The 13,173-nt window shown below is 34.1% G+C and overlaps 1 protein-coding gene across 2 annotated transcripts in view; it reads right to left on the minus strand.

Moving 5' to 3' along the window:
- Positions 1-13,173, minus strand: part of ASCC3 (activating signal cointegrator 1 complex subunit 3) — a 251,099-nt gene that overhangs the window by 140,267 nt on the left and 97,659 nt on the right. For both annotated transcript variants that reach the window (XM_064412794.1, XM_064412795.1), the window contains exons 12-13: positions 6,595-6,771; positions 3,378-3,449 (exon numbers count right to left, since the gene is read on the minus strand). In XM_064412794.1, the coding sequence (XP_064268864.1) occupies positions 3,378-3,449; positions 6,595-6,771 (249 nt within the window). The remainder of the gene's footprint in view (positions 1-3,377; positions 3,450-6,594; positions 6,772-13,173) is intronic.

Below are 13,173 nucleotides of genomic sequence, written 5' to 3' on the forward strand. Positions count from 1 at the left end.
ATATCAAGCATGAAAGGACAGTCCCAGAAAAGCAGACCTAACAGCACTAGAGGTTCTCACTTAAAGCTGTCTTGGGAGGCAGGATCTGCCAGAGAAAACTTCCAATAGATTTCTACACTGTTAGCAATCTTCCAAATGAGCACACTGATTTGAAAAGCACTTGGAAACCTTTGGGACATTTTCTGATCTTCTTTGGTCACGACAGGAAGTTTCTATAACAAAAACCCCAGAAAAGTCAGTAGGGCAAGCCATTTATCAAAGTTCCTCAAGTTAAACAAGAGGAGAATTGTGCTATGAGACAAATGTTATTGTTTCAGTTGCATTTGGTAATTCAAAGTGAAGCCTACAAATGAGATATCTCATTAGTTTGAGCAGATGGATCAAAATTAAAGACTGAATCACCAGTTCTTAATTTCCCAGTAGCCAGGAAGAGCTGGAAGTCTTGCAGAGGATGAATGTTGAAAAATCAACATAAAAAGCTTCTCTCCATCTGTCAAAACACATGCCTATAGAATGCAACTACTCCTTATGCAACCAACCTTAGCCTTAAAAAATGAAAATACACATACATCTAATAAAAACACATGGATGTGCCAAACCTCACACTCCAACCTACAACATGACAGTGACGCATCACTATGAATTCCAAAAGAGTAAATAATTTAGTTCTGCCATGGTAGAATTCTTTGAGAATGAATTAACAGAACTGTAGATAAACAATGCTGACTTTAATTTATTAGGATGTTCCAAAGGCTCTGGTCAAGAATCTTAAAAGAGACAACATTGTGAAAGGTTGATGGCCACAGGAAGATCTACATTAACTCAAGCAACTTTAGCGAGGGAAAGTGTTTTCCTCTGGTTCTGGTATTCCTTTCTTGCATTTCAGTATAAAACAGAACAGAAGTTTTAGGCTCTCTGGAGCATTGCTAATGAGATCTGTGTCTGTCATACATTATTGCCTGAATAAATATAAAATCTCAACCATGTCCTGAATGTCATACAGAACACAACACCTATGGAAATTTTTTCTTAAGTATTTGGGGGGAAGAGATGAAAACATCTTTTTAAGAAATGTATTTAGACGCAACCATGGCTTTGTTAAAAAGCATATGAAGTTTGCACATATATAATGTCAATAAGTACGTTTTTTGGATAACACAAGCTAAGAAAGGTAACAAAGCCTGATGATAACAGCTTATGGTAAAACATGGACACAAGGTAATGGGTTTCTGGAAACTTAGAAAATTAAAGGGCATTCTCAAAATTGTGAAAAGACACTGAAGAAAACTTTTCTAGTGTAATATTAATCATATTTGCTCATAATATTAATCTTCCACTGTGGGGTAGGCATCTCAATGTAAATATATCTACATGACCTTTTTTTTTTCCACTTTGTAAACATCTGCAGCTGGTCTAATGATTATTCAGATCATTTGTCATAGCTGACTCATTAAATGGAAAACTCAAATTTTTCACGTGATACAGTACTACATATTATAATTAGGCAATGAGCTGATGTGCTTGATTCTGCATTGTCAAAGCCTGTATACTGGTACTTGTATATAATTAATCTCAGGTTATGATATTTTGTTTAATAACTATCAAGACCAATATGAATTAAAGAGTCCCAAGAAAAGTCCAGAGTAACTAGTTGCTATTTAGATGTTCTAAATGAGAGTTCTGCAACACAGCAGAATGAACACTTTCAAACAAAGAAAATTTACAACCATATGAATCTAATTAACCAAAGTGTTTTGAAATCAAACCAGCATTTATATAGCAAGAGAAACCACACTTCTCCTTTGCCCAAAATTACAGGCTGTTGGTTTGAAATACAATTTTCAGAAACTGAGATCAGCAACAGTGTCCTTTGCTGAAACTGTAACATTAAGTAGCCTAGAGTTCTTCTCTTCACCTCTTAAAACTGTAGCTCATGCCTTAAAACAAAACACTCATGCATTTCAGCTGCTAGCACAAGAATCAAAACTGTTCTCAAGAAAAGCTACAAAAACATCTCCTACTAGAACTGAACAACTTACTGTATTTGAATCTTTTCAAATAATGTCATATATGTTTGCAGTCACTTTTTTCCTCAGTGTGAAGAAAAGAGAGGGGAAGCAAGGTGCGGTAAATATGCCAAAACAGCATACAGACTCCCTGCTGGGAATCCAAGATACATTACTTACATACTACTGATTGCAAGACTCTGCCACTTGCACTTCAGCAAGTGAAAATAAACAAAATCAAAACAAGAAATGAAAGATAAGAAACTAAATGCACTTCAGTGGAAGGAATTTGGTAATGTTTTTGCATAATTGACAATGAGGAGAAAACAAACAAAATTTCCCTTGGTACTGCTAAAAAATTTCATTAACAGTCTTCACTCAGGAAAATAAAAGTATTTCCATAAGTAATCTTCATGAACGTTTTCTGAACATAACAACAATAACTGATATCAACAAGAGAAGATAAGTGGAAAAATGGAGGTAAAGCAAGGCAGGGGGGCAGGAGGACTAGGAACCTGTTGCTGAAATATTTTTTCCCTTCCCAAGTCATAAACCAACTGTTCATCTTTCAAAAAACTCAATGAAGTTTTTTGTGAAAAGCAAAAAATATGCACTTCTTAGTGCGACTGTACAGGACAGAGTTTCCCTCTTTTATATAGATGTTATTTACTGAAAAGCCCCTTGAAGCATCATAGAGTGCTAGCTAGCTCTAACAAACATGAGACATTGTGTGGGAATAATTCAGGACCACAATCATAGCAGAATGAGAAACTATTCAGGTAAATGGGTTAGGCCCATATCCTTAGCTGAGAGGAATGTCAGACTTGAAAATTCACTGCAGAAACCTCTATTGTAAAGCAAAATGAAGGATTACTTTCTTTAAAAAGAAAACAAAACACAAACCCCAGGATATTTTGAATGACTTATGCTGAGCCCTTACACACCATGTCTTGAATGCTGAGTAATTCTCATCTCTCTTCTCTAACACAAAAGACTAGAATTTGAAAGATATAGGAAAGGCTAATAAGAATTATTAAACACTCAATTTTTGATTTTTTTAATCTTTAAGTCTACCTGTTGTAAGGTCTCTAAAGTACTGACCTAATTTGCCTTGTAATTCAAAAAAATTGACATAAATACACATTAATTACTTTACAGATAGATAAAGTACTGTGAATTTTGACCTCTGTTAGAAGCTAACACTACTTAGTCAGTTTAATTTTCTTGCATGCTGTTTCTATGAAGTGTTTCTAAGTTTAGAGGCTACCTCTGAAGTGACATATTATAAAAGAACAATTTTCAATAAATCACTGTGATGATTTAACTTTTTAATGTATGTTCTGAATGGAAAGTAAACTAAAAAATAAATACCTGGTGTCCAGCCATTATTTGCTTCAGGACACTTTCATAACATACTTCATCCATATGATTCAGCTGCTGCACCTGGAAAAGAAACATCACATCCATATTAAAATAATTTCTGTCTTTATGGATTATCTGCTATGCATCAAGCCATCTAGAATGATCCATGAAAGTTAAATTTGATTATGCAATTAAATTTACAGTATATCAATTCCCATTCCAACAACAGCATTTTGTATTTAAACTCAAAAATAAAACATGAAAATACATAGATGAAGTATGAGTAAGGGCAATTAATACAAAATTTATTATGTGACTTTGCTGGTGTTTTTTAATGACAAAAGAGAAGTAACCCAGTTCTTTAATTTATCTGTTTCAGAACAAGCAATCTTACTTCTACAAGATATTGAGGAAATATCAATTTAATATATCTTATCTAGAATTAAGGCTTTCTATTTGGTATATAAAAATAGTTTTTACATTGCATACATATGTACTTTTTTATCTATAGGAAATTATTGGTAGTTTTTTTGCCATAGAGAACTGAGATTTCTTCATAGTTGGGTCATGCACAGAGAACACTGTGAGTACCATGTAAAGAATTTCCAATTATAGATAAATAAAATATTTAATAATGATTCCAGTCGAAATCAAGAGTATTCTTCAACTTGCTCTAAAGATTTTTTAAAATTTCTTTAATGCAGTACAATATAAATACCATATATCTATTGAATCCACCTCAGTATTAACGTTGTGACAAATCAAAATAAATAAATAAAATCCAATATCATAGCAATAATTCCATTCTTCATTTGTGCATATTTTAATATGGAAATTTAATACTTGGACTTAGTCCTAGAATAGATGAAACTTGAAAAACAAAGATTTAAACCAGCTCTATAGGTAAGAGAATATCTGTCTTTCAAAATGTACAAATATAGCAATAAAAAGACGAGAAAATATGGGCACATGTGCTAAAGACAAGCACTCGGTCTAATCATTCTTATATTGAGAAATTAGCATTTTACCAAATATGCTTTTTCAAATAATAGCAAGTGAAAATCATTAAGGAGAAACTTACAAGAGCAGTGCATAAATACTGGACATGGACATATATACATATATACACATACTATAAAGTTAACTTTACATATTCTTTGTGTTTATACCTAAAGACAAAAACATAAACATGCCTAAAGAAAGAAGACTGATATTAAAGAAAAATATCTGACATTAACAGACCTTGACTAAAGAAGTCAAAGTCTTGGTGCCATATGCTTCAAGAATTTCAACATACAGAGTATTGAGAGCTTTTCTGAATAACTTCTATGCATAATAAATACATCATGCTGTCCTTGCCTTTGAAAACTTGCCTGCAGGTTACACATGGCTCTGTAAATTGCTAATCAGCTCCAAATTTTGGGAGAGTTTTTTTGGATGCAGGATTTCAGCAAACTGTGGCAAAGTATTTATCTAAAGTAACTAACAATCTTCTGTCTCCTCACAACTCATTAGTGTGCTATAGACATAGCACTGACTGCCCTTGCTGATGGTCTGCAATAGCTGCTTTTGACCCTGGACTTTCTTACCTTGCTTTCCTCCTCTCACAAAGACCACAAGGATGTTGATATTGGCAATAATTAGGCAGCTTTAGTATTATATTATCCTGAATACAGTCCTTTTTCAAAGAGACTTAATACTTCTATATTTTGCTCGCTGTAAAGTGTATTATTTTCATTGTAAAACATATTTTGCTCTGTGATTGCAAAGACAATCTTCCAAAAAATAAAAGATCTCCTGGCTGTGGTATTATGAAAACAGTCTGCCAAGTATTCACATTTCAGAATAACTATTATCTCCTAATATTTCCTTATCTCCTTATGCTCCTTTGGAAAATTACTGGTTTTTAATAATTTCAAATTTTACAAGATTTATTTATATATTTGATTTTTTGAATCCTAAATGCATTCTAAAGTGAGTATGAAGAAAGGGAGTATTTTCTCTTTTCTTACTATATAGTGAAAGTAAACAAAATATTAGAATCAAGTAACAGTGAAAGATGAATTGAAAGTAACAGCAAGGAAGACTGAAGGTATTAAAAGCAATTAATGAAGACTAAAATATGCAAATCATGGTAAGCACCATATGGTAAACTAGTCTTATGCATATAGATTTGAAACATACCCCCACAGTTGTAAAATAAGTTCTCCTCCAATGCAGATGGAATGACTACTTAAATAACCTAGTAAGAAAGGCAATGTCCATTCTTACAAAAACTAAATAAAATGCTATGATTGATTAAGCCACAAAATTAACTTTTGATTGAAAATGTCTTGATTTCTATTAATTTAAATCACATGTGAACAATATTGTTTTAAAAGTTTAAGTATATAAACCTTAATTATAAGATAATGAGATGTATGGGAAATTTATGTAAAGTGTTTGTATAAAGTCCTGTATTTAAAGAATTATAATTTACATGTCAAGTGCCACTCCACTAATGATGTTTAATAAGAATATTATACCTGACTATTGTCTTAATGCTTCCCAAAATGAGCAATAGCACATTGCTCATGTGGGATTACTTTAAATTAATCTTTAAATTAAAGATTAAATTTAAAATCCCAACATTGCTTATGTTGGGATTACTTTAAATACAGTTTCCATCAAATATGCACATACGATAATTAATGGCTTAGCATGCTAAGGTTTTCATCAGTAACTTTAGTATTAATGCATGTTGTTTATTTTGATATATATATATATTAAAATATATATTTCTTCTTATTATATTATGTAATATATTTACAGATTTTAAAAAATAGTATTTTTCTTATAGCATTCCTCATGCATCCTTATAGCCAAAAAAGATGCACCACATGGAAATCTGAAATGAAAGAGGCAGAATAATCAGCTGCTAACATGACTCTGTAGTTGAAGGTGATGATTTCTTCTTCAAGAAAAATTCAGCAGTGAAGAAGAGGCAATGTAAACTTAAATAACTTTATATCCAACTGCAACGAGGCCTGCTTACAAGTATGGTAAACTGAAGAAAGAATTTTCTTAAAGCACCTCTCAATTATGTATATCTTTATACAAAAGAAAATATGCTTCAAAAAACACCTGTAGTATAATAAACAAGTACCCCATACACATACATGCATGAAGCATGATCAAAAAGAGTCCACAAACAGCAACCCCTTCTTTGGCACTCACAATTCCTTACCTTATTGGTTGTCTTGATCCCTATAAAGGTTTGTCCCAGAGGTACAGGTCGGAAACGCCCATCAAAGTAGAATAATCCAATGTAGGGATTGACGTGCAGAAATGTTGCAACATCAAGATAATTGGGTAATGTAGCTGAAAGGCCCAAAATCCTAATCATGCTTTGCGTAGATTCAACCTATTAAAAAAATCAGAGAAACTGTAAATTTTCCAAGTGTTGTAAGCCAAGGAATCAAGGACAGAGTTTTAAAACATCCCTTATAAAACATTAATGTGAAAGAAACAGTTAACTCTTGCTACAAAAGGTGAACAATACATGTGAGTTGGTGATTATCCTGTATTGAAGAAACCAGTGCTTTCCGCAATTCCATCAAACCTTATTCATCTTTCTATTTTATTGTATTTTTGACCTCCAAAAGGTGAGCTAGTCATTAACTGACATGGATGAACAATAGCAGAAAACTGGCTCTGTTAAGAAGGGATAGCCCAATTTATTGGCAAAACTGTGACACATGATTTGGTGTCTTTTCTTCCTTACTCCGCATCAGACCACTATTCTGGAAAACAAAGGAATCTAATTTGTGCCACTCCACTGTCTTAGGTTTTTGCTTCCACTACTCTCTTAGACAATGTATTCTAGTTCTCTGGAACTGGCATTTTATTCTAATTTCTTCTTTCCTAAAATGTTTAATTCCTCAAATGTTTGGTTTACATGCTTTCCCATTTAATAAGGGACAGAAATGGTGCTTTACAACTAATCCCTCTGTTCCATACAAAAGCCTCCATATTATATGTATTTTCAGGTAATTTTCAAAAAGAATGAAAGCACACAGAAGACCTGAATGAACAAAGTACACAAGAATTTTCCCATTTCCTTCTGGAACATTAGGAGCTGCGTAGGCTGGCTCACAACTAGCATAATTATTTAAAACCAGAGTTCACAGTAATTTTATTATAAAGGCTTTTTAGACACTGTAACTGAAGCCATATATAACATTCTCAACTAGTCTCGAATGGGTGAATGTCTCAAGATGAGTAAGGCTGGTAAATTAGACCTGGCTAAATCCTATTCAAAAAATATGAGGCTTTACTTAGATTTTGATTTACTCACCTCTTTTGAGTTAAAGTGAAAGGAAATGCTTGTTAGATTAAAGCAATTAAAACAGTTAAATTACAAGGCTTCAAAATAGATGACTAAAAAGTAAATGGAGAGCATTCTCAAGGAAGACAAAATAATACCACACCATAACCCAGACCTGAAGAATAGGAAGCACACCAAAATATTAAACTAAATCTCAAAAGGAACCATGGACCCAAATAGACAAAGACAGCAAGCAGACAAAGTAAACCACTACACTGCCTGGTAACAGACATGTTCTGTGGCAAAATTCTGGACACTAAAACTGGGGCTGCAAACAGCTAAATGACACAGAAAATCTGCAGACCAGTTCTGCATTTGCACAAGAGCAGTTTTCCAGAAAGAAAGCTCCATGTATGTTAAAATATGATATGCAAATGCAAACTGGGACAAATGAGATTTCATTTTCTGAAGTCTTCCATCTACAGGGAACAAAAGCATTGTTCAAGAGCACAAGGAAGCTTTCTCACTTCTTACACAACTTTTTTTGGCTCGATTATGTGATGATGTATGGGCAACAGTCATCATCAAGCACACAGTTGTGAGGTGTTTGAGGTTTGGGGTTTTTTGAGAGGTGGGGGCGGCGTGCCAGGTGGGTTGTTTCCTCCTTCCTCTGTTTGGGTTTTCCTGGTTTTGGCATTGTCCCATGGAGCACCACATCCTTCTGCACTGGCCTTAGTGTCTGCAGGGCTGTTCCTCATGTTTTTTCCATCCCATCTGCTGCACAGTGTTTTTACCCTTTCTTAGACGTGATTTACCAGAGGTGCCACCACCTCTGGCTGGTTGGAGCCTGCTGTAAGTGGCCACATTGTGTGGCTCGTTGAGCCACAGCCATCCCTCCCCACAGCCACACTGCAGCCCCCTCAGCCAGCACCTGGGCACCCGTGGTGCAAACGTCTTCATTTACTCAGAGCTTATACACTTCATTTTTAAGCTTGAATCTGTAAGCACAATTACCACTTGCTGATATATGTACCCTGTAGATTGTTCACAATTGCCTAATAAGTACAGCAATCTTGAAGTGTAACTGAGCTCCCATCTGGAAAACATTACTTGATTTTGCTAAATTCAATAACAATAATTTTTTTTGAAATCTCCTAAGAGCCTGAAAGCACTAGTTTGAAAGTATGCTTCTGAAGGCAAGAAAGCATTTCAAGTATTTAAACAATTAACAAGAACACTGCTTAATAACCATGGACATATGTATTTTTACAGCAATTAAATGTAAGATGTTTTTTTCAAAGATTTCTTTTAAAATAAAAACAGTGCCTAGAGAACAGTTACAATTTACTGAGAGTTGCCACTTTCCAAACCTTAGTAAAACAAAGAAGCCCGTTAATGTTGCTGACCTCGCAGTTGACCCTGGAGCTAAGGATCTTATTGAAAACCCCAAATTAACACGCCACATGACAACTGAAGCTGACAGTTAACACAAGCAAGTAATTAAGATTACTAATATATTTAGAACACATTTTTTAAACCCCTTCCACCAGACCAGGTTGTTCAGGGCCCCAGCACTTCAAGAGATATGACATCCACATTTCTGGGAACTTATTCCAGTGCCTCACCACCTTCACAGTGAAGAACATCTTCCTAATATCCAAACAAAGCCTACTCTCAATTTAAAGCCATTTTCCCTTGTCTTATCACTGCATGCCCTTGTAAAAAGTTCTGCTTCAACTTTCTTTTAAGTGCCCTTTAGGTACTCAAAGGTAGGAAGATGACCCAGGTCCTTCATTTCTCCAGGCTGGACACTCCCAGTTCTCACAGCCTTTCCCCAAGGGGAAGGTACTCCATTCCTCTAATCACCTTAATAAGACTCTAAATCATTCCATCAATTTCCTTAAGTTATTTTGGGACTATGAAAACAACAAAAAAATCTTTATTTTTTTACCATCTACTTTTGTATTTGCTCACCAAAAAATATATATAATTTATATACATATATAAAATAATCAAGATGCAAAAAGAGGGACACTTACACTGAAATAAAAAATGTATCATAACAATCCTTCAAATTATTTTATGTCCAGATCAAATTCAAGCCTATGTGTTTAGTTTATGCACATCATCACATGCTGATAGAGAAAAGGGGGCTTTTATTCTTTTAATTATACATGGCAATATAAAAACAGCAGTGACTAAAACTGTGCTAAACTTAAAAATAAAAAAGACTACCTGAATATGCAACCATAACATGATTTATTTTTTGCATTTTCCTCTGTGATTATAATTCAGTTTCAACTCTCTATCTATTATTCATCTATCCAAGCACTACAGAAACTTGATTTTCCATAATGGTTTTCAGAATTCTAACACATTTTTATTACAGAGTTCTCTGCATACATTTTTTGACTACTTTTCTGACTTCCCCTTGAAAAGCAAGCACTAACATCTTTTACTCTCAGGTGCTTCTAAAGAACAATAAGCCTTGAAAATGTACAGATGCCTTTTATAAATACAGATCATTCAAAAATTAGTATTTTGCAACTACCGGATCACTTATTATTTGATCCTAGAAGTCCCAGCTTGAGATTATACCTTCATATACATTAAACCATGAACCCACAGCCTTTTCCTGAAATGGCAGTAGAAATTACTGATAACACAATTAGGATGACAGAGTTTTCTGTTTACATTGCATATTGGTGGCTGGTAGTAGGCAGCTAAGTGCCTTTTCTTCACTCAGAAGTGAAGAAACTCAGCCTCTAACATTTCATTGTTTATATGTGTTTAATTATGCCAGTAAAATAATAAGCACCATTTGAAACTTAGGAGGCTTTCCTTGCAAACCTGAACTGACACAGTATTTGCACACCAGCTTCTTTAAAAGCCTTACTATGGTTTACTGGTTTGATGTTACACTGGAAGTGAGAAATGAAATTGCCATTGCTATACTTAATTGACATCTCTAACTAGTATATCTAATTCAGAAAAATTCTTGACGGCATGTGGAGAATTGACAGCATTCACAGAACACAATTACCACACCATGAAATTCCATGTATGCAGAAAAAATAATCAGAAGATAGTTATCCCAGTATCGATTTCCATGCAAGCATCATCTGCGTTTACGCTGTCAATGAAAAAGGATCAGGTATGGGAAGTGACTCTCTGGATTGTAAATTGATCACAGCAGGATCATTTTCTTCTAATAGGTTTTCAGATTTGCATAGCGTTACATTACAGCCGCCACTTGAGAGCATACAGAGTGTGCACAGAGATACTCTTTTATCTGACTTCTAAAGTTCTTCCTGAACTTTGTGATCTTGGCAGCCTTCCCATTTCCATGTATTAAAATATCACATTCACAGAATGAATTACAATCAAGCTGGAAATCCTATCTCTGATTGTTCAACTTGAGCACAGAATTAAGTGAAGCAGACAAGTTTACATATTTTAATCTTTGAAGAATTGTCTGCTGGTTAGAAATTAATGTGATAATCAGATGACCCAGGATCAGTTCAACACACCCTCTGCAGTCAGTCTTTATGCCCTTCAGCGGTACACTAAAGACAAGATACTCAGAAAATTAGACACAAGCATTGCTTAGCTTTTAATACAGATGTGCAAGAAGATGAACCTTACATTAGGTTCCTGGATCCCCTGTTCAATGGTAGTAAGAATGAAGTACTACATTAGTTATTAGTTGGATACTATCCTACCCACAGAATGGCTGTGTCTCATTCTCTCACAGGATATGTCCTGTTGATCCAAAAAAAGGAGAAAAAGAATTGAGTAGGGCTTAGAGCATTAAAAAAATAATTAAATGTTTCAAAATTACTAAGCAGGAAGTTTGTTAGAATGCTTCATCAGTGTTTATTTATTGTTTACTAGTAATGAAAGAGTTAAATTGTCAATAAGTTCCACATAGGTGCAGTTGTCTAGTTCTAAGAACAGAAATGGAAAAAAACCCAGTGAAATTGCAAAACCTAAGTACATAGTAAAAATGCAATTACCAATACAGTTTTGAAGATTCTATATAGGACGTTATCTAAACTCACTCTGCACAGAATGCATTTGTTACTAGGCAACCACCTAGTTAAGTAATTTTATTAGTTTTACTCTGCATCCAATGAACCCTGAAAATACTGTGATCTCAGTCCTCCATTTAGAATATATTTTAAAATCCAGAGGCACTGAAAAAATGTAACCACACAGAAAGCACCATTAGAAGCCATATTATTCTCCGTCGGCTAAATATCAAGTATGTATTACTTTGTCTTAAGAAATTACATTTTGCATATATCTATTAAGAGATTTCTATACCTGGCACAGTGTCACTTTTTCCTGACTGACAGAATGCCTTTTCATGCTCTGCTTACTGTTTTGTTCCTAAACTAAGAAACAAAAAATATATCTGAACCTTTTTATAAATTAGTTCCACTGCTTTACCATAATATGAAAGACCTCAAAACAATGTATGACAATCACTATTACATTTTAAACTCCATAGGTGTATCACTAAAGTGTAAAAACAGTAACCTATCAGTAATAAAAAATGAGATGCAGAATGACTTCCTGACATCCCTTCCACACGCAGTAAGAGAAAAGCTTCTGAAGATTAATCAAAATGTCTGATACGTAGCATTTTCCAAACAATGGAGATAAGGTTTTGTTTTTAAAAAGTAGTCTTTAAAAAGTAATTTTTTACACAACAAAAGATAACAAAATAGACTCATGTAGGACTCATGAGACATATGGCTGCATGACATACTGCCTAAAAATAACATCACAGAGTAGCAAGAGAATATGTATTAAATTTATCAGAAGCTGATGAACTGACAGATTTTAAAAGAACTTATAATTGAAAAATAGCCATTAAAAAGGGATTCCTCTAATTGCTTTTTAAGCCCAACTCTATTCAATAATTTTATTGATGATATGCAGTACAAAACAACTGGTGACAAGAAAGGCAGGTGATTGGCAGAATTAATATAACTGATGTGTGTGTCAGCCATACAGATAAATCTAGGTTGATAGCCCCATTCAAACTAAATTTCTTTTCACTTAGCTCATAACAGGCCATAGCTGCAAAATGAGACACTATTCTCAGGAAACATTCTTGTATCAATGAGCTAATCCTGCAGCAACTATCAAAAGGTTTGTTTGAGGATTTAACAAACAAGTACCTGAACGAAAGCTTCAAAAAAGATGTGTGGACAAAATAAGTACATACAGTTCTTAAAGGTATAAAAGGGATAGAACTGCATAAGTGAAGGGAATCTCTCTACCTCTGTATCTGCCAGAACCAAACTAACACAAAAGTTCTATCTATATCCAGTTCCGCTGACATGTTTTACAAATACAATCGTGAATATAGGCAAGTCCAGTGAGAAAAAGCCCCACAACACTATAGTTTGAAATGGAAAAATTATTGCAGGAGGCTTCAGTAACCTTGTTTGGTTTATCCTTTAATAAAAGACGCTGATTAACTTGATT

The sequence above is a fragment of the Passer domesticus genome, chromosome 3 (assembly GCF_036417665.1).
Source record: "Passer domesticus isolate bPasDom1 chromosome 3, bPasDom1.hap1, whole genome shotgun sequence".
Taxonomy (NCBI): Eukaryota; Metazoa; Chordata; class Aves; order Passeriformes; family Passeridae; genus Passer; species Passer domesticus.